This window comes from Zalophus californianus, chromosome 6 (assembly GCF_009762305.2).
Source record: "Zalophus californianus isolate mZalCal1 chromosome 6, mZalCal1.pri.v2, whole genome shotgun sequence".
Taxonomy (NCBI): domain Eukaryota; kingdom Metazoa; phylum Chordata; class Mammalia; order Carnivora; family Otariidae; genus Zalophus; species Zalophus californianus.
This window is the reverse complement of record NC_045600.1, coordinates 63,905,881-63,927,432: the sequence shown is the minus strand read 5'-3', so window position 1 is coordinate 63,927,432 and position 21,552 is coordinate 63,905,881. Positions and strand designations below refer to the sequence as shown.

Sequence of the window (21,552 nt, the reverse complement as noted above, 5' to 3'; positions counted from 1 at the left end):
AATTGCTGGATGGTATGGTAAGAATGTGTTTTGTAAGAAACTGCCAAACTGTCTTCCAAAGTGTCTACCATTTTGCATTCTCACCAACAGTGAATGAGAGTTACTGTTTTTCCACATCCTTGCTAGCAGTTGAGTTCGTTAGTGTTATTTTAATAGGTATGTAGTGGTATCTTACTGTTTTAATTTGCAGTTTTCTAGTAACATACTACGTAGAACATATTTTCATACTCTTATTTGCCACCAGTATTATCTTCCTTTATGGTGTCTGTTACGGTCTTTGGCCTGTTTTGTAATGGAGTTGTTTTCTTCTTATTGAGTTTTAAGCATTCTGTGTATATTTTGAATAACAGTCCTTTATCAGATATGTCTTTTGTAAATACTTTGTCCCAGTCTGTGACTTGTCTTCTAATTCTCAAAATACTGTTTTTCACAGAACAGAAATTTTTAGTTTTGATGAAGTCCAGTTTATCAGTATTTCCTTCATGGATTATATCTTGAGTGTTGTATCTAAAAAGGCATCACCATACCCAAGGTTATCTAGGTTTTCTACTGCTATCTTCTACGCATTTTATAGTTCTGTTTTAGATTTTGAGTCATTTAGGTTTTAGATTTATATTCCATTTTGAGTTCATTTTTGTCAAGGGTGTAAGGTTTATATCTAGATTTTTTTTTTTTTAAATGCAGATACATAGCATTTCACCATTTGTTGAAAAGATTATCTTGTATTTATTGCCTTTGCTCCTTGGTTAAAGATTAGTTGACTTTATAGGTGTCTGTTACTAGGTTCTCTATTCTCTTCCCTTGATCTATTTCCCTATGTTTTCCTTAATACCACATCGTCTTGTTTACTGTAGCTCTATAGTAAGTCTTAAAAGTTGGGTAAGTGTCAGTCCTCCAGCTTTGTTCTTCTCTCCGAATATTGTATTTGCTTTGAGTCTTGGCCTTTCTCTATAAAATTTAGAATCAGTTTGTTGATATTTATAATAAAATCATTTGCTGAGAATTTGGATTGCATTGAATCTGTAAGTCAAGTTGGGAAGAACTGACAATGTTGACAATATATTGTGTCTTCCTATCTGTGAACATGGAATATCTCTTCACTTCTTTGATTTGAGTTTTATTCATCAGTTTTGTGGTTTTCCTCATGCAGATCGTATACATGTTTGTTGAATTTATACTTAAGTATTTCATTTTGGGGAGTGCTAATGTAAATGGTATTACGTTTTTAATTTCAAATTCCACTTCTTCACTGGTATATAAGGAAAGTAACTGACTTTCATATGTTAACCTTGTATCCTGCAACCTTGCTATAATCACTTATTAGTTCCAGATTTTTCACCTGTTGATTTTCTACATAGATGACTGTGTGATTTGTTAAAAAAAAAAAAAAATAGTTTTTCTTCCTAATCTTTATGCTTTTGATTTCCTTTTCTTTATTGCTTTGGCAAGGATTTATAGTATACTGTCAAAAGTCATGATTAGATGGGACAACCTTGCCTTGTACCTGATTCAAGTTTCTTACTGTTAAGTATGTTTGCTGTAGGTTTTTTTTTATAGATAGTCTTTATCATATTAAGGAAGTTCCCCTCTATTCCTAGTTTGCTGAGAGTTTTTATCATAAATGAGTGTTGGATTTTGTCAGATGCTTTTTCTGCATATTGGTATGACTGTGTAATTTTTCTTTTTTAGTCTAATGATTTAATGGATTGTTTAATTGGTTTTTGAATATTGGACCAGCCTTGCATACCTCGGATAAATCCCACTTGGTCATAGTATATCATCTTTTTTATACATTTTTTTAATTCACTTTGCTCATACTTTGTTGAGGATTTTTGCATCTGTGTTCATAATAGATACTGGTCTGCACTTTTATTTTCTTATAGTATTTTTGTCTGGATTTATAAGCTTTTACCATATGAAAAATCGCACTATACTCAGCTTGAGATTGATGGACATGTTACTGCATCCATTGTTTCAAGACTCAAAATAACTGGCCTCTTGAACTGCATACTGCTTCATATCAGGGACAGTACATTTTACATCTTTTATCACATGCATATTCTAATACACAGCACATAGTAGGTGTTGTATTAAGAAATATTAAATCCTTCAAATCAAAACACATCATAGTACATCTCCATATGTTCATATCTTTTCTGCATTTGTGAATAAGTACAGTTTTAATTTCAGTAAGATATAGCTGCCTCATTTAGTGTTCATCTTATTTATGCATATAATCTGTTACACATTTTGTTTTAGGTTTGGGACATCACATCTAAGAGAATGACTCCTGGATCTCTTTCTCACACCCCAGTGTTTTCCTTTATTCCTGACTGCCTATTGAACTTTTCTATTTGGATGTGGTATCTTGGGATTTAAGATTAAAATTCAGTTCATTTTCCCCCAAGCTACTTCTCTTGATTTCCTTTTTTCTGATAGTGCCAGTTCCTTTTTCCCAGTTAACCTGGGCAAAGGTATTTCATTAATCTGACTCCTCTTTCACCCTTTGTGCCCACACACCATTAATTCCTAAGCCTTACCCTTTCTTAGTAGTATTTTTCTTCTGTTTTCCAGTGTCACTACCATATCAAGATCTTTTTAAATCACATTTACACTGTTACTGCTTCTAATCCAGTTGTCTCCCTACCCCCAAATGTCTTCTACTTAAAAATATTGAGTGCTTAGAAGAAAAAAAAAATGAATTCCATAGCCTAGGAATTAAGGCTTTTAAAATCTAACTAATTTTGGGGGCGTCTGGGTGGCTCAGTCGTTAAGCGTCTGCCTTCGACTCAGGTCATGATCCCAGGGTCCGGGGACCGAGCCCCGCATCGGGCTCCCTGCTCTGCGGGAGGCCTGCCTCTCCCTCTCCCACTCCCCCTGCTTGTGTTCCCTCTCTCACTGTGTCTCTGTCAGATAAATAAAAAAATCTTTAAAAAAAAAATTAAGTAATTTTGGTTGCAAGAAACCACATGCAAAAAATACGCTTAATTGAAAGGAAAATTATCTCTGGAAGCCAAGAGCATCTGTCCCCGGTGGACTAGAATCCAGGTAGTAGTATTATCTGTTTTTCTGTGTCCTTTTCTCTCTCTGCATTTACCTTGTCTATTTACACATCCTATATTTTTATGTCTTAGTTTGAATTACATGCTGAGCCTAACCAAATATCTTTGAGTCCCCAGTTCCAAATTCTCAGAGAATCTGATGAGTATAACACAGCATACTGTACTGACCAGTTTGTTGATTTAGCATTTCCAAATAATCCAATTTAATTTTTAAATAACTGATTAATATAGAATGTTTTATTTTGTCTAAATGTATATTGCATTGTGCAGTTTTCTTGAAATATGATTTTGCCTTAATACTACTACTTACCCATGTACCTCCCCATGGTTTTTACCTTTCTGTCAAGCAATAAGAATATTTTTAAGATTTTATTTATTTATTTTAGAGAGAAAGAGCGTGTGTAAGTGGGGGAAGGGGCAGAGGGAGTGAGACCATCTCAACCAAACTCTGTGCTGAGTGTGGAGTCCACTTCAGGGCTTGATCTCATGACCCTGATGAGATTGTGACCTGAGCCGAAAGCAAGAGTCCAGACACTAAACCAACTGAGCCACCCACGTGCCCCAATAATGCATTTTTAATTGTGTAACATCTACCTTGAATAAGTTTATATACTACCACCAATTTTGAATTTTTTCCCCACATGACCTTTTGAATTTTTTTGAGGTAAAAATCACATAACCTATAACTTAACCACTTAAAAGTATACAATTCAGTAGCATTTAGTATATTCATAATGTGTAAACCTCACCTCTAATTAATTCCAAAATATTTATCTCTCCAAAGGAAATCCTGTACCCATGATGCAGGCAGTCACTCCTCATATACCACATTTTGTTTGTCCATTCATCCAGTGATGGCTATATGGGTTATTTACATTTTGTGTCTCTTGTGAATAGTGCTTTTATGAAGATTTATATACAAGTATTTCTTTGAAAAGCTCCCGGCATGGAGCCCAATCCGGGTCTGGATCTCACAACCCTGACATCATGACCTGATCCCAAATCAAAAGCTGGACCCTCAACCTACTGAGCCACCCAGGCACCCCTTGGTCGTTATTTCTTCAAATATTTTCCTTTCCGTCTAGGAAAGCCCTTGTGCATATGTTGGTAAACTTGACGGTGCCCCAGAAATCTCTTAGGTTTTGTCCCATTTTTCTGCATTCTCTCAAAATAGATAATCTCAACCCACCAGTCTTTAAGTTCACTATTTCTTCTACCTGAAGATAAAATCTGTTCTTAAACCTCTCTTGTGAATTTTTTTAGGATTGATTGATTTGTGAGAGCACACATGTGCGTGCAGGGAGGGGCAGTGGAGAGAATCTTCAAGCAGACTCCCTGCTGATCAGGACTCAGTGCCATGACCCATGAGATCACGACCTGAGCCAAAACCAAGAGTGAGACGCTCAACTGACTGAGTCACCCAGACGCCCCTCTGTAGTGTATTTTTCATTTTCTTTATTCTAATTTTGAGATCCAGAATTTCTCTCTAGTTCTTTTTGTAATTTTTATCTGTTTATTGATACTCACTATTTTTTGTGATTGTTCTCCTGGTTCCTTTCAGTTCTTTGTTAATACATTTTTCTAAACAGTTGATTTAAAGTTTTTGTGTGATGCAAAGACTGGGTTTCCTCAGGGACAGTTTCTGTTTATTTCTCTTGTTTCTTGAGTGTACCATATTGTTTTGTTTGTTTCTATGTCTCTTAAAATGTTGAAAACATATTTTGGGGTTTTGAATATTGTGGTATCTCTGGAAATCAGATTCTCCTCCTCAGCAGGGTTTCTGTTGTTTATTGGCTATGTTTGCTAGTTTGGTGACTTTCCTTAAAATACTGTTGTAAAGTGTGTATTTTTTGTCATTTGTGGCCACTGACGTCTGTACTCCATTAGATTAGTGGTTAGCTAGTGTTTTGACAGTTTGTTTAAATGCCTGAAAGTCATTGGAAAAAACCCTTTCCAAGTCTTTGCAGATTTTATTGGGGCACTCTTTCAACATTTACCCAAGCCATTTATAACTCTGCCTGAGCCTTCACTTCCAGCTTGAGCAGAGCCTGTGGTCAGCCTAGAGATCAAAGTTTCTAATCTTGTCAGGCATTTTCTGAGGATGTATCTAGCCCTGGGCATGCATGTGGACTTCTTGATTCCCCAGTATTACGTTGAAGCTTTTTAAAAGCTGTAATTCTGCCACTGTCTCCCTTGCCAACATCTTCCATCACAGGCTTTCCCTCCCATTGCTTGTCCTGACTGTTGTCTCTTGCTCCAAATTGCTACAGCCAATACTTGTGCCTTTAAATGCCAGTGAAACCACCTCACCCCTGGGGACATTTCAAGTTGAGTGAAACACAAGCAAGCCCTTGTGCTGTTCATCTGGGAGACTGGTGAAAATGTATCACCACATTTCTTTGAGAATAAGATCTCTATTGCTCCCTCTGGCACTTGCAACCTTTGCCCAGAGCACAGGCTGCATAATAATGGTTGTTGCCAATCTGAAGTGTAGAGGTATGGTAGATGGACAGTTAGAAGCTGCTTTCTTCACCAAGCCTTCTAGATGATAATAAAAAATCATCTTGTGATGATTTTTTTTTTTTTTTACTAGATTTCAGAGTTCTGCAAAAATTGATTCTGATACTTTTTGACAGCTCATTAGTTGCTTTTCTGGGGGAACTAAGCCCTGAAATTCCCATCTTCATCTCTTACTGATGCCATTCCCCATGGACATATTTTTCTAATTTATGAGTTATCTACACTCCTTACTTTGTAATCTCTTTTATGATTTAGGATTATTTCAACCTGAAGGTGTACAGAAACAGTCTGTGAAACTCTTTGTTTTATATCCTGTATTAGCAATTCAGATAGACCATTTTCAGATCCCAAGAACTTTGTACAGCACAAGGGTTAGGTACTTTTCTAATAAAAGGAAAAAAAGAGGATACTTGGTTAAAAGTTATCATTCAAAATTTCTAAACTTCTATATTTAGTTTTGGAATTTTGGAATAGATTTCTAATGCCTTTATTGTTTGAAGGCCCATGATAGATACTTCGGGTGATTTAAGTCCAAGTGAAACTTTGATAATTCACATCTAGATAAGTGAGTTAGGGATGTTTTTTGTTTATTTATTTTACATCATTTAGTTATTAGTGAATGGAAGGCAAGATTTTTAGCATGTATGATTAAATACCTTAAAATTTTTATTTAGTGAGAAATATTAAATGCTTTGCACTATGTCAGTGGTTGTCAACCTCAGCATTATTGACATTTTGGGCCATTTAACTCTATGAGAGGGGCAGTCTAGGATATAATTTAATTTAGGTGCATTGCATTTAGTGTTCTTTTAGTCTTTTAAAACCCCTTTAATTCAAAAGAATTTTTGGAAATTATCATCAGACTCTTAGCCACTAGTTTTAGTCTTCATTGATTTTTAATTTTTTTTTAATTTTTTAAAAAGATTTTATTTATTTATTTGAGAGAGAGAGAAAAAAAGCATGAGAGGGTCAGAGGGAGAAGCAGACTCCCCCCCGAGTCAGGATCCCAATGAGGGACTCGATCCTGGGACTCTGGGATCATGACCTGAGCCGAAGGCAGCTGCTTAACCAACTGAGCCACCAAGTCACCCTTCATTGATTTTTTAAATCTCTATCATTTCTCCTGTGGTTATTGGTTGACATTTCACTATACAAATGAACTACTCTCTCTTCCTCAATTTGAGTTTGTGTGATGTTTCCCATTATTAGATTTGAATTACCCTTTTTTATTAGAAATACCAACAGGGTGATACGTCTTTTTAAGTACATCATATCTGTTCAGACAAAATGTCAGTTTGCCCCAATATAGGTGTTATTAATTTTGATTATTTGGTGCTATATCTACCAGACTTCATCACTGAAGTTAAAACTTTAATTTATTAACTTTTTTTATATTGATATGGATTCATTCATTCTTAATATAGTCAATGGTTTATAATCCATTAATGTTTTTATATATTTTGATATTCAGATCATTGTAACTTAGTCTCCTTCATGGCTTCTGTGTCCTTTTAAGATATGTCCCCATAATTCTTTAAGTACTTTTTCAGTTTTCTGGCACAAGATGTACCAGGCTTGGCTTATACTTTTTCTGATTCAACTTTGGCATCATCAGGCTTTGCTCCAGATTGCTCTGGTTTGTTTTGGTAGAGAATGGTATTTAGAAACCAACATTGGGGCTGTTTATGGACCATCTTAGCAGAAAAGGCTAGGAAAGCTAAGAAATATATGTATGTATGTATCTGTACTTATTTCTGTAGCAGTCTATTAAAAACCATGAGTTTTTGCTGTTACCTTCAATTTCAGTCTAATGCCACAAAGTACATTTAATTCTATACCCTCTTTTCTTAGTAGTAATTTCCTTCTCCAACAGTGGGAATCCTTGCTCCTTCTATTCTCTGCATATTTACTAATTTGCTCAAGTCTGGAATGTGCAAAAGTATACATTACACCCTAGATTTGAAACCTACTAAGTAGAGTTCAGTAAGTGGCTCCCAGTTTGTTTTTTTTTAAGGTCCAGTTACATAGAGTGAAGTGCACCAAACTTAAGGGTACACTTAGATTGAGTTGAGACAAATGCATACCCCTGTTTCATCCACATACCTGTCAAGAGACAGAACATTTTTATCATCCTTTATGTCTCTTCCCAAATTAGTTTTCCAACCACCCAAGATAACCTCTTATCAAATTGAGTTTCTTTTAGAATTGGTTTGAGGAACTTCCTGTTGAACATAGAGAATAGCTATAGACTTTTGGCCAGTGACATATAAATGTTAGATCTTTTGTTATTGTCTACAAGTCCCTGAGGCTTTTCTTTTTTTTCTTTCTTTCTTTCTTTCTTTTGTTTTTTCTTCTCCAGTATAATTTCTTTATGTTGTTTAGACTCTGTAATTTCTGTTGATTTATCTTCAAGGTCTGGTTCTGTTATTTCTTAGTTCTAAAATATCCAGTTCTTACTGTATTTCTGTTTTTTTGCTGAAACTTTCTATTTTTTGTTCCTAGTGTATTTATAATTGCTTGTTGAATTATTTTATGATAGCTGCTTTAAAATCCTTGTCAGATTATTCCACACCTGATGCCTTTGTGTTGGTGTCTGTTAATTGTCTTTTCTTATTCATGTTAAGATTTTCTTCATTTGTGGTATGATAAATGATTTTAGCTTTATTGTAGTATGCCAGGCATTTTGGATAGTATGCTATGAGATTTTGGATCTTCTGTTTTAGCAGGCCTCTTCTGACACTGCATGAGCAGGGAAGGAGAGCTGCTTCATTACTTCAAGTTGGGGATGGAAGTCCAGATGCCTTACTTGGTCTCCATAGGGTTCTACTGACACTGCCATGGTGGGGAGGGTAGTTTCCCTCTTTTGTCAGGATCTAGTCTCCATTCACCTCTAGTGACATTCCAGGGAGGGGAAGGGGTGCATTTCTTACTGCTGGGCAGAAGTGGAATTCTAATCTCCCTACATGTGAGGAGTGGGTTTCATGGTCTTTGGCTAGAGGAGGGCAGTTAAAAAATGTTTTGTTTTACTTGTTTGTTTTGTTTTGTTTTGTTTTGCTTTCTAAGGCCACACCTTTCACTAGAGAAAGCAGGTTTTTCTTGTTGTGGTTGGTTTTCTCTTACTCTTTTTCTTTTTTGCCTGTGCTTAGTGAGTGGTGGTATTTCTGGGTTGCAGGCTTCTGTTGTCCAATCCAGTATATATGAGGCAAAAAGAAAACCCAGAGAACTCACTGTCTTATTGTTCTTCAAGTTCCAGGGTCCTTAGATAGCTCACTTTCTCTCCACTAGTCTTTTGACTTTCTATATATTGTGCTCAGGAATTTTAGCTGTATTTGGTGGGAGAAATAGGGAGAAACTTGTCTTCTTATTTTGCATGGAACCTGGGTGTCCTAAATGATTAAACAGAAAAAGTAGTCCATTGAGAATTTAAAAAGAAATGCTCAAAAAAATTAAATTCTTAACACCTTACCACCATGTTTTTGTAAGTCACTAAGATGTACATAAGCTTAAGTATATTTTTTGTTGTAGATAAGTATGTATTATAAAAGCTTGTATATTTCTTTTCTTTTAGGATTATGTACTGAAGGACTCTATCGTGTTAGTGGGAACAAAACTGATCAAGACAATATTCAAAAGCAGTTTGATCAAGGTATGGCATATAAAATAAAATCATTTTAAAATTATTTTCCTTATTGATATTTCATGGTGGGAAGATTGATTTTCTAAGGATATGGGATTTTGAGGGGAAGGAGTTTTGAAACAGGATTAGAAGTATGTGATAGAATAAATACCACAGTAGGAAATAGAAAACCTATAAATCCATTGCCAGAATTAGAAAAGCAATAATAAATTGACTTATGACATACCAGCATCTTTGTATAGCAGAGATAGTACTTATTTAAAGATGCATTTAAAATTTTATTTCATGCTGTAGGGTCAACTAACCATTAGGAATAAAAACAAAACAGTTCCCTACTCAAAGTAAATTCTGTAAGAAATCAAAGTTTTAAATACGAAAAATGAAAACTGAGCATTATGGAGAAAAAGGAGTGAATATTTTTATAATCTTAGAGTACGGAAAGGCCTAAATTTTATATGAAACCTAGAAAGCATAGACAAGATAATAAATTGGACTACCTAAAAAGGTAAAAATTCTGTGTGAGATAGTGGATAAAATGTAAAATCAGGAGACAAACTATAAACTTGAGGAAGTTATGGAATATTATCTAAGCTAGATTAAGCAATTCACGTCAGAAGAAAGTGACCAAGTTTATGAAAATATGCTCTGTCTCTATGACTTGTAGATAAAAAATTAAAGCAAAAATATTTGGTTTTGTTGTGTTTATTATCAGTGAAAAAGATTGTTGATAGAGTATAGACAAGCCAGGTATGTTGCCTTTTGAGAGGCAATTCATGTATATTTATTAAAATTCAGATATCTTTGCTAGAGAAATTCCACTTACAAATATTTATGTTACAAAAGTCTTAGTGTAAGCTTACCAAGATATACTTGAAAGGGTAATCATTGCAGCATTGTCTGAAATTTTTTAAAAAGGAGGAGGGGGCCTACCCACTGTGCTTATGAGCAGAATACTAGATAACCATGTAAAATAATGTAGATTTGTGTGTGTTGAAATGGTAAAATGTCAGTTGTTGAGTGGTGTGTGTGTTTTCCTTGCTTTAAAAGTATATTGTATATATAGTACTTAATTTTTTAAAAATATTTTGTTGGATAAACTGGAACTTTATAATATCAAATTTGTGCAATTTCACTTAAAATAAGGAACGGGTAGTGGTCAGTACTAGGGCCTCTTTAATTAGACTGCCTGGTTTTATTTTCTGGTCTGCCACTTACTGTCTTTGTGCTGTAGGGAAGTTAGTTTTTCTTAATCCTAACTTTTTCATATTTAATGGGAGTGATTAGAGGAACTATGATGAATAATGAGATAATGAAGAGTTTTCTGTATGACCATATTAAATATTCTTCAGAGAGCTATTGTTACAAGGAATGTAGCCTAAGAAAATAAGCTTTAGTATATAAAAGTGTTTATCATAGTATCTTTAATGTTTTTAAATGAAATCCAAATGTTCAGTAATAAAATATTATGTATATTGTTAAATCTGGGGGAATATTTTGTGGTCATTAAAACTATTTAGGGCAAAAGGTTAATAATGGGTTAAGGATATATGTAGGTTCTTAGTACTATTCTTTTAGCTTTTCAGTTATTACAATTAAATGTTATCTAGCACACAGAAAAGTTTTTAAAAAGTTGTTTGTGAAATTTTAATAATCTTAGGTAATGCCTTGAAAATGAAATCCAGTATAAAATGTATTTATGATTTGTATGATTATTTTATTTTTTTAATAAGTGGAAAAGGGCTGAAAGGAAATATGCTAAAATAAAGTATAAACAGTGATTGTCTCTAGGTATAGGGGTAATTTTTTTCTCTTGTTGGTCTGTGTTTGTCCATTTTCCATCATAAGTATCCATTGTACTTGTAACAGGAAAATATTGATTCTTTTAATAGCAAATTAACCTTATGATACATCTTTAGTATTTTCCATTCTTGTTATTTGTCAGAATTTCACTGATAAATGTTGAAATTAAAAGTATTTCATACAAAAAATGAAGCATAAACTAGAAGGTGTAACTCAGATTTATGTGCTTAATTCCTGTCTTTTGTCTGTTTTCTTACTGCCTTTTTAAATAGCTTGTATAAACAAAATATTTTAAAAGATAGATGTTAGTGAAAGCTAATGTTCTTCAGCATACTAATAAGCCTGACAGCATTTTTTGTTGTAATAGAAGATGCTTCTTTCTTGGTTCTCCCTTTCCTTATGTCAGGCAAACTTAAAACAGTGGGGGAGGGATGTATCAGCCTGTAAAGAAACATGGCTGATGAGAAGATTCTAAAACTTTGGATCTACAAGTACCTGTTGAGCTTACTTCTCTTACAATAAATCAGAATTTTATTTTATAAATTTAAATTTAAATTTTTGTCTTGTAGATCATAATATCAGTCTAGTATCAATGGAAGTAACAGTAAATGCTGTAGCTGGAGCTCTTAAAGCTTTCTTTGCAGATCTGCCAGACCCTTTAATTCCATATTCTCTTCATCCAGAGTTATTGGAAGCAGCAAGTAAGTTACAAGCCTCCTTTTTTGGAGAGGGATGATGATGGTGGGTTTTATATCCTGATTGTTATGTGTTAAAATCAGTCTTGCACTAGAACATGTAGCTAATAAAAATTTAGCTTATAAGACTCTTTCTTAAACATATTTTCCTTCAAGTAAACAAAATCAGAATCTGGGGGGTGTTCCCCAGGAATACTTAGTTTTAGCTGGTCTCTCAGGTGACTCAGTGCTTCTGGAAGTTTGAAGATCACTGTACTAGAAATTTGAGATTTGCATTTTTGATCAAACTCAAAGGCTTTTTAAGAAAATTAAATGAGAAATAAAATAAAATTAAATCAAATCAATGTATCTGTAATGTATTTCAGTAAAATATTAACCTGTTTGTGGTATGTACACATGTGTATTTAAATTTTTTAAAGTCAAAATAACTTTGGCCTCGTGTCTTCATTTTTTGAAAAAGGTAGGAAAATAAGTACTTACTCAGTTTTTTTGGTTTTTTTTTTTTTTTACTGTCTCCGAGTCACTTAGACCTCTGATTAGCTTTATTTGCAGAAAGGCTGTTGTAATAGATGATAATGTATTTAGCAGGTTCTTTAGAATATTTTGTTTTTGTTTACCTATCCTAATGTGCTTCAAAAAGATTTTTCATTGTCTTTTACAATAAGTAAAGCAGGAAGCTTTATCGAATATTTTTAAATGTATGAATTTTAACAGATTTCTATCTAATTTTACAGAAATCCCAGATAAAACAGAACGTCTTCATGCATTGAAAGAAATTGTTAAGAAATTTCATCCTGTAAACTATGATGTATTTAGATATGTAATAACACATCTAAACAGGTATTTTTATTTTTTGTTTTTGCAAATGCACTATAAATTTCATTCAAACTTCAGACTTGATAAATTCTGAGAGAAAAGGAGGCAAACTAATTTAAACATACAGTTCAATTTTGGTTCTATTTTTTTCCGGATTTTTAAAATAGATATTTCAACTTGTTTAAAGAAAGGTGTTGTATGGCTCTTTTAGTACATTTAATGATTACATGAATAGTATAATAGGTACAACCCCCCTGTTTTTTATTATTCTTTAATAGTTCTCTTCTGTAAAATCTTGAAATTATAGGTATGAAATAACTCTTAAATAATTAACCAAATCAACCTATTTGAAGTTGGAAAAATTGAGGTTTAAAGAGGGAAATTATATGCTCAGTGTCACATAATAAGTAACATCTTAAAGTAGAACCTAAGTCTTATTTTAAGATGTTTCATTTGCTTTTTGTATCACACTGTGTTACTTTTGTATATCTTGCCTGTTTTGTTTGGATATAGCCCACACAGTGAAATTTTTATCAGAAACTTAAATTCATCTTATTATCTACACTGTTAACCTGAAATGCAAGACATTAATCCTGTATTAAAAGCCCTAAGTATATTAAGCTTGAAGTTTATTCTTTTTTCTAAAATGATAACTACTCACAATGCCATTTCTTAAGTGAAAGTATTGTATAAGAGCTTAAAGCTCAGACTGTTGAGTCAAACAGGCTTGGTTTTGAAACATTTTTATTCTGTGACTGTAGGCAGATTAGTTACTCTTGCTTTTAAGTCTTCATTTTCTCAACTGTTAAAAATGAGAAAAATAACACCTCAGGGGTGCCTGGGTGGCTCAGTTGGTTAAGCGACTGCCTTCGGCTCAGGTCATGATCCTGGAGTCCCGGGATTGAGTCCCGCGTCGGGCTCCCTGCTCAGCAGGGAGTCTGCTTCTCCCTCTGACCCTCCCCCCTCTCATGCTCTCTCTATCTCATTCTTTCTCTCAAATAAATAAATAAAATCTTTAAAAAAAAAAAAAACACCTCACAGAGTTGTTCTTGGGACTAAACAATTATTAGTATTTGTGCTTATTTTTTCAAAAGTCTCTTCATAGTATTTTTTAGTGACACTTTAATGAACTGAAGTTTGTTGTTTTTTTTTAACTACACCAATGCTAAAACCCAAGTATATTTCAGTTTTTACCTCTTAAAAGAGAATATTAACCAATGTTTAAAGTTTTATTGTTGCACTCAGTGTAGTATAAAATTATATTAACATTTCTAGTAACCGTTCTCTGAAGTCTCCCTCTTTGGGAAAATACCAGCATACTGATATTAACATATAATTAGTGGAATATCATCTTTTGAAAATTACCATACAAGTGGTTTTTGATATGATAACAGATGTGTACATGGTACTATCAGACCTTACCCAATACGGAGTGTAAGGATGGTTTGTGAACATATTATTGTCTGGCCAGATTAAAGTGCTGAAGTAAGAATTGTATTTCATTTAAAAGAATAGGGAAAAAAGACAAAGGCACGTTCAAAGAAACACAGTGCTAGCCCACAATCAGTATTATTTTAGACACTTTCATGCTTGGCTTCAGTAATAACAGCCACGCAACAGAAGCATATATGATGTGTTAGGAATAGCCGAGGACTTCGTGATTCCAGTAGAGAGAAGGATAGACAGGGTTAAGAGGTAAGGTCAGAAAGGGAAGAGACCATGCGAGGTCATATAGGACAGTATTAACACAGAGTGTAGGCTTAACTAGCTTTAATCCTCAAAATGTTTTACTGGTAAGGAAGTTGCTTTATGGGTGTAGGTCACTAAGCACATTGTTGACTTCAACTGACATTTATGGGGATATGGGGAATGACACTTGGTCTCAATGAAAATAGCATTGCATGCCAGTTACTCTTAATGGTAGATGGACCACTGGAGAGTAGAGCAGAGAAATAACATCATCAGACCTAAATTTTAAAAGGACTGTAGTAGGACTCTAATAAGTATAGACTGTAGTGGGAACTCTGTGTGCCAGATATTCTTACAAATCCTAGGGACATAGCATGTGAATAAAGCAGACACTCATTCCATGGAACTTAAATTCTAGTATAGGAAATAAATGACAAATAAATATATAATGGATGATTGACAAATTGCAAAAACTCATCCATAGAGTTACTCTTTTGTTATATTCTCTTTCACCTTCCATATTCAGTGAGTTACTGTGTCAAATCCATTTTTTCCTCATTAATTTTCCTTTTTGTTCCTCTGCCATGGCTTTAGTTTAGCCATTATCATTTCTCATTTAGTTAACTCTAGTTTCTTTGTAATTAAGCTCTCTCCATGCCAGTTTTCCTCTTGATCCTCCTCTGATTGATGTCAGAATGATCTTTCTATAAATATCTCTTCCTGATTGAATAACATCCTATATTCTAAAGAAAAAACTGTTTAAGTAGTCTGGTTCTAACTTCTTCAGTTATACCTTCTTTCCAATTCCCCCAAGCACACATCAGGTAACTGTATTAAACTAATAGCACTTAACCAAAAGTATCAATTTGTGCCTGTCTGTCATTACGTCTTAATGTGGACTGCCTCAGTTCTCAAAATGCAGTCCTCAAACCAGCAGCAGCATCACCTCAGAACTTGTTAGGAATGCAAATTATCAGGTCCCACCCCAGACGTAATTACCACTGTGTTTTAACAAGCCCTCCAGGAGGTTCTGATATACACTGAAGTTGAGAACCACTAGTTTTGACTGAATTACCCTTCCTTCCTACCGTTTTACCAAATGCCCATCACTCTTAACTCATACATCAAACATTACCTCTTCAAAGAACCCTTCCCTGGCCACCCTCATCTCTTATTTGGTACCTTTCTTTTACAATTTTTGACCCAGCAATTAGACCTGATGCCCATACTCTCATGTCTTTCAACTTTTAAGGTTTTTTTTCTTTTCTCAGAATCTATACTTGCTTACTGCATAGAAACACCTGACTAGGCCCACTATATTTTAACAAAAGATTAATTTTATTCTGAATATACTAATTTTGACTCTTAACAGTAATAACTTTTACCATAGAACACATATATTTAAGGCACATATTTTATGTCTGATGAGTAATTCCTATGGTTGGCCAAATTTAATTATGAGATTTTCCCACTACCTTGCATACTGGGCTGTTTCTCTATGTGTGGAATAAGAGGGTCAGATAAAAATACTAAGATTCTTTCCCAATTTAATAATTTTGAGTTATAATTCAAGATTTGCCTCTATGTTTCTTGTTTCTTACAGATAATGATAGAAGTGCTTGCTCACATATTTAAAGAACTATATGTAAATCTGTTAATAACGTATGATTGATCATTTGTAAATTATTAAATCCTAAGAATTTTAAGGTGGAACGTGTTTCTGTGAACTTTTGTCTTTCAAATTAAATTTGGAGCAAGGTACAAATACTTAATGATTGAAAAAATTAGTTTTTGCAGTACTAGAAATTAATGTTTTTGTAAGCTGAAAAGCCTCTTGGTTGGAGCATTATGATAGAGTAATTTTTCTAGTTTGGTTTTTCCAAGGTTCAGAGAGATGGCATACCATAGTTGTCTCTTCATCTCATAATAGTCAAGGAATTTGTATATGCAATTAGAATTTTCTGTTACCAGAAACTCATTAAAATTTGTCACATGTTCTCTTTACTCTGAGAAAAAGGTGTTTTTTTTTTTTCCCCACACACAAATTAAGGAGGCTTCTATAAGTAAATTATAAAACCCCTGGGTACAACAATTTTTTTTTTTTTAAAGACTATCTTTGATTCTCATAAGAAATGGATTTTACTGCTGTCTCCTGTTACTGGAATGTAGTTGAACATCTTAGAATGTATAAGAAGAAAAATGTTTTAAATTTGAAGTTAAGATAAAAGGTTTTAAAACTAAATCATCTGAGATCTAGGATACTTAAATTGTCATGAATTTTGATTGGTTTCTAACTGTTTTTTCCTATCATAATTTCAGGGTTAGTCAGCAGAATAAAATCAACCTAATGACAGCAGACAACTTGTCCATCTGCTTTTGGCCAACTTTGATGAGACCCGATTTTGAAAATCGAGAGTTTCTGTCTACCACTAAGATTCATCAGTCTGTTGTTGAAACGTTCATTCAGCAGTGTCAGTTTTTCTTTTATAATGGAGAAATTGTAGAAACTGTGAACACTGTGGCTCCTCCACCACCTTCAAACCCAGGACAGTTGGTGGAACCAATGGTACCGCTTCAGTTGCCACCACCCTTGCAACCTCAGTTGATTCAACCACAGTTACAGACAGATCCTCTTGGTATTATATAAGTAGGAATTGATTGCAGACAGCCTGAAATTGACAAAAAGCAAATCTAGGCATGCATGTTTCAGGGTTCAGTAGTATACTTGATTTTTCTTACAGGTAATTCACATTAAAAATGATGAAACATTTTCTCTTTGAACTATATGGTGTTCCTTACATTACAAATCTAAGACCATGTGATAAGCATGACTGGAGAGGTTTAATTTTTATAAACAAAAATAGCTATAAAATGCAAAGCTGCTGTTGCATGCAACCTTATTGCAATCAGTATATCATTCCTGTGGCATTTTCTGTCACATTATATTGTGAATAAAATTTTTCTATAGAAATTAAATGATTTAAAAACTCACATATATGAAACATTTAATGCTTTTCAGCCTGCTTTATGGCTGATTTTGTTATTTGATGTGCTAATTTGGGCAACTTAATTTACATTTTAGCAATCTGTGTAGATAACTAAAAGCCCAGTTAAGTATTTTATAATTTCAGGCTACTTATGCCGTGCTTGGGATGTTGTTTGAAAGAAAGAAAAATACACCTAACATTTCTGCACCTTCATCTTCTAAGTAAACCTGTGGATGATTTGATGAGGGGTAAACAAACATATTTCTTGTACACACGTACCAAGGACATACTTGTGGCAAAAGTGAGTTGATAATGTTGTGCAAAGGATAGTTGTCACCAACTCATTTCTTTATGGTCCATAATGAAATAAACATCTTGTATACTGTTAATTCTGTAAACAGATGCATGTTCAAAAGATCTATGATGGTCTTGTAATCTTAATCTAATATATTTTAGATATTTTAATTTTTTCCCTCTTGGGAAATACATTTAGTATAGTGTAGAAAATACTTCATGACATTTTCATATAAGGTTATATAACTTTTCGTACATAAACATGGAATTTGTTGTAGAAAATTCTTTAAACCAAACATTTTAATCTAGGACTTCAATTTAATCTGTTCCTTGAATCTATTTTTATGTGGCCCTTAAAAACATATCCAAAAATCCATTGCTAATATAGCAATAAAAATACTTTGGGTACTGACAGCCTCTTTGGAGTGTGTATATATAAAATTGCAAACTTGTATTCATATTCTTTTCTGCGATATGTTGTACTAAAATCAAAATGCTTTTGCACCATTTTTTAAAACAGTTTTTTCTTCTGACGTTGGTACCAGATTTGCTGTAAATGACTGCTGCTTTGGAGGTTAAACATTTGGTTAGTGAAGATAAAACCAGAACACTAAATTATGGATAAAAATTTCAGAATAGGTGGCATAGGGTAAATATTTTTAGGCTTCATTCAAAATTCGTTTATTATCAAACCATGCCATTTTTTTCTAGAAAGAAAAAAAATGGTGTGTTTTTCATTGTTAGGTTACATTTTTCTGTAGGAAGAGGAAATTCTTTGGTCCATGTTGTAATCCTCATTCATATTGCAATTTTAAGGTTGTCTTATGTGTATTATAGTAAATAGATGATTTTGAGATTTGAGGCTCCTAAGAGTTTGATTTGCTCATTTTTCCCTAAAATAAATACTGTCTTTCCCAACTGTTATGTCCTAGGTATTGTACTTCTAATTTTAACTTCAGAATCAAGATGTCAACATGAACCAGGCTGCTGTTTTGAAGTACATGTATATTATAAATTATCTTACTTGTGTTATACTCTTATGTGTTATTATCTTTTCTAAGAAAACAAAGTCCCTATTATTCCTATTGCAAAGCACACAGGAATTAAGAAAGTACAGTAATTTTTAAAAAGAAAAATCCGGTAAATGTAGTATTCTTAACTTGTTCTATATTACTTAATAACCTATTGTCTATATAGCTTTAATTTATAGCTGTCAGTTTAACATTGGCATGTCTGGCAAAGAAAATTAAACTTTAAGAGTTTTATAAACTGTTTCTAGGTTGCTAAAGAATTTATTTTTCTACTATATATGGTATAGACAAAGCTCAAAACTATGTACAGGAAAAAAGCCTGACTATTTCTTTTGGAAGTAGGCTGAAAAGAGAATTTTCAGAACTGTTCTTGTCTTCAGTTCATTCGGTCATGACTTTGCTATTGTAATATGTGAATCCCAGTTTATTTAAGCTATTCTCTTTTATACTATGTTAATTTAACTTTCATGTACATTTAGTACCATTTTGTTTAGCATTTACCATTTTCCACATTAACTACCTTACACCTTCCCCAAAACTTACCTCCACTTTTCTATGCATTCTATAATTGATTTGAAAACCTTCATAGGGGTCATTTAAAATTCTACATTTGGTTCAATTAACCTGTAGGTTACAGTTAATTGAAAATTAAAGTACAGTTTAAAGCTCAGTCTGTTACACTGAATTGATTGCGTTTGTTTTTGCCAAGGGTTTAGATATGTTTTTAATTATTAGAAAAATAATTCTAAGAACAGAATAATATAAATAAACTTTTTCTCTGGTAAGTTACTGGAAGGTTTCACTGTTTAGGGACATATTATATAATGAGACTTAAAGGATGAAAAGAATATTAGATAGTCTCATAATTATGGGTAAATATTAAGGCATTATATTTTACAATTTTAAATAAAATTCCATCTACACACATGTTGCCATTGTTTCATTTAAGCTTCAGTGCTTATAGTTATTACAGTGTTGTACTTAATAGTGTCTAGATTAGCAATATAAAGAAGCATAGTGGTACTCCTTTTCAAATTTTTAGTAGATTTATTGGAAGACAAATTCTATTCAACAGACAGACACTAGGATACACAATTAATTTTAGAACAAAATTGTAGGCATAATACATTTCCATTTGAAATAGTATTTGTTGAGTAGTGCTCTTCCCCCCCTAAAATTTACACTGTATATACTGTAGGTAACAGCAATCTAACTTAGCCAAAAAGCATCTTTTATTTTCCATACTGTCTGTAAATAATGTAGACCTTTTTTTTGAGGTACTGAAATTTAATTTCTAAAATTTCTTAGATATAAACAAAAGGGAACAATTGGAATAAGAATTTAGGCCTTAGCTTCCATGGTGATTTTTAGTTTTTTATACGGTAATGTGATGCTATTTGTCAACTGGATATAAATATATATATATAGTTTTAAAAAGTCAGAAGTGCTTTGTTTCTTTGTTTATAATTAATGTAATTTTGTGCTTCACCCACAGGATGCTGCAGTAAATTAAATATCAGTGAAGCTTCTGTATAAAGAATGCTATGAATAAAACATTAAGAAGCTATGTAATTTTAAGTTCTAGTTGCCTCTAATTTTACCATTTCATTGGTAAAAGCCTTTTTTCTTGGCGTAAAATAGGAAAATAAAAATAAATTTGTCAATATGATGAAAGTTTTATTAGGGAGGTATATTATTGAGCTTTATTATACCACGAGAGGAGATCCAAAATTCGTTTTGAATGCATACATACTGGTGGAGATTCAGTTTTTAAATGTTCAGGAAAAGATGGATTGCTCAGATATCTGACTCAGCTGTTACCTGAACCTGAATTTTGAACTGTGGCTAGACATTCTTTTGAGCCCCTGGAAAGATTTTGAAGCCTATTCCAGTTTATTAGCAGAGCTGCTGACGTTGAAGAATATACTTTTGTTTTCTCTTCATGGATTATGGATATTAAGCCCAACTTTATGGATGTATGTTCTCGGAATCTATAGATCTGGTAAAGTTTGTTTGACTTTAATCTTTTTGTTTATCTTGAATTCAATCATTTTAATTAATTTTTAGGCTGAACAATTTCTGATTTGTTTCAATGCTTTATAGGTCTTTATTTTTTATTGTATTTGAACTCTTGGAATTCTCAGCAGCCTTTTCAATTTATCTGGAATCAGATACATCTGGAAATAAAATTTTCCAGGATTTAATAGGGGAAGGAATTACTCTTCAAAATTGATTTCTTATGGTAACATCTGTGTGTAGTTGAGCAAACTGTACAGGCATTGATAGCTGATGCCCAGTATCCAGCCATTAGATAGCCAGGTACCATGATCTCTTTAAAGTAGTTAAAATCTAATTAATGAACTTTGGACAAAACATTAACTGTTCAGTGGAACCTTGTCATCATCCTATGAGCGTGATTCCATTTATCCCCCTCACCCCATATTTTATTTCTTTGTAGGTAGGTGGGTCTAGGTGGGGGGAATTCACAGTTCTCGTATCACTTAAATCTTTTAAGTATTTAATATTTGTCTTACAGAAATCTTTCAGGCAATAGGAATGATTTTGAAAAACTAATAGTCAAAGTTAAGATTTCGGTCATTACTAAGTTTAATACATAAAACTATAAAAATGCAGTGCTAGCAGTTTAGGTTTAGTCACTTTACAAATTAGTCTAAGACCTGCAGTATACACACTGAGTAGTTGTCATGGAATTTGTGGGAATAACATTTGTATGTTCCCACAGAGTAGATTTTCTATTCAATTTTATTTGCCTCACATGGTGAAAATGATGAACAACTTAATGGCTCTCCTGAAAGTTTGCCTAATTTTTAGTTAAGATTCTGTTAGTGTTGTGACCTATTTTTTCAGATTTATTTTTATTCTGTATTAAATCTTAACTCCAATACAAGTGATGTAGGGCTTAACAATTGACCTCTTTATTCATTGCTTCACTAAATCATCCAAGTTACTTGTAATTAGGTATCTACTCACAAGATCATTTTTTGTGACCTTGAACTGAAT

At 33.2% G+C, this 21,552-nt stretch overlaps 1 protein-coding gene across 5 annotated transcripts in view; it reads left to right on the top strand.

Moving 5' to 3' along the window:
- Nucleotides 1-20,732, top strand: part of ARHGAP5 (Rho GTPase activating protein 5) — a 105,279-nt gene extending 84,547 nt beyond the window's left edge. For 4 of the 5 annotated variants that reach the window (XM_027568974.2, XM_027568973.2, XM_027568975.2 and 1 more), the window contains exons 4-7: nucleotides 9,151-9,228; nucleotides 11,589-11,720; nucleotides 12,449-12,554; nucleotides 16,539-20,732. In XM_027568974.2, coding sequence (XP_027424775.1) covers nucleotides 9,151-9,228; nucleotides 11,589-11,720; nucleotides 12,449-12,554; nucleotides 16,539-16,866 — 644 coding nt within the window. In that variant the 3' untranslated portion in view covers nucleotides 16,867-20,732. Of the gene's footprint in view, nucleotides 1-9,150; nucleotides 9,229-11,588; nucleotides 11,721-12,448; nucleotides 12,555-16,538 lie in introns of those variants that run through there. The other variant, XR_003515567.2, reaches the window with a different exon arrangement.
- Nucleotides 20,733-21,552: the final 820 nt, after the last annotated feature.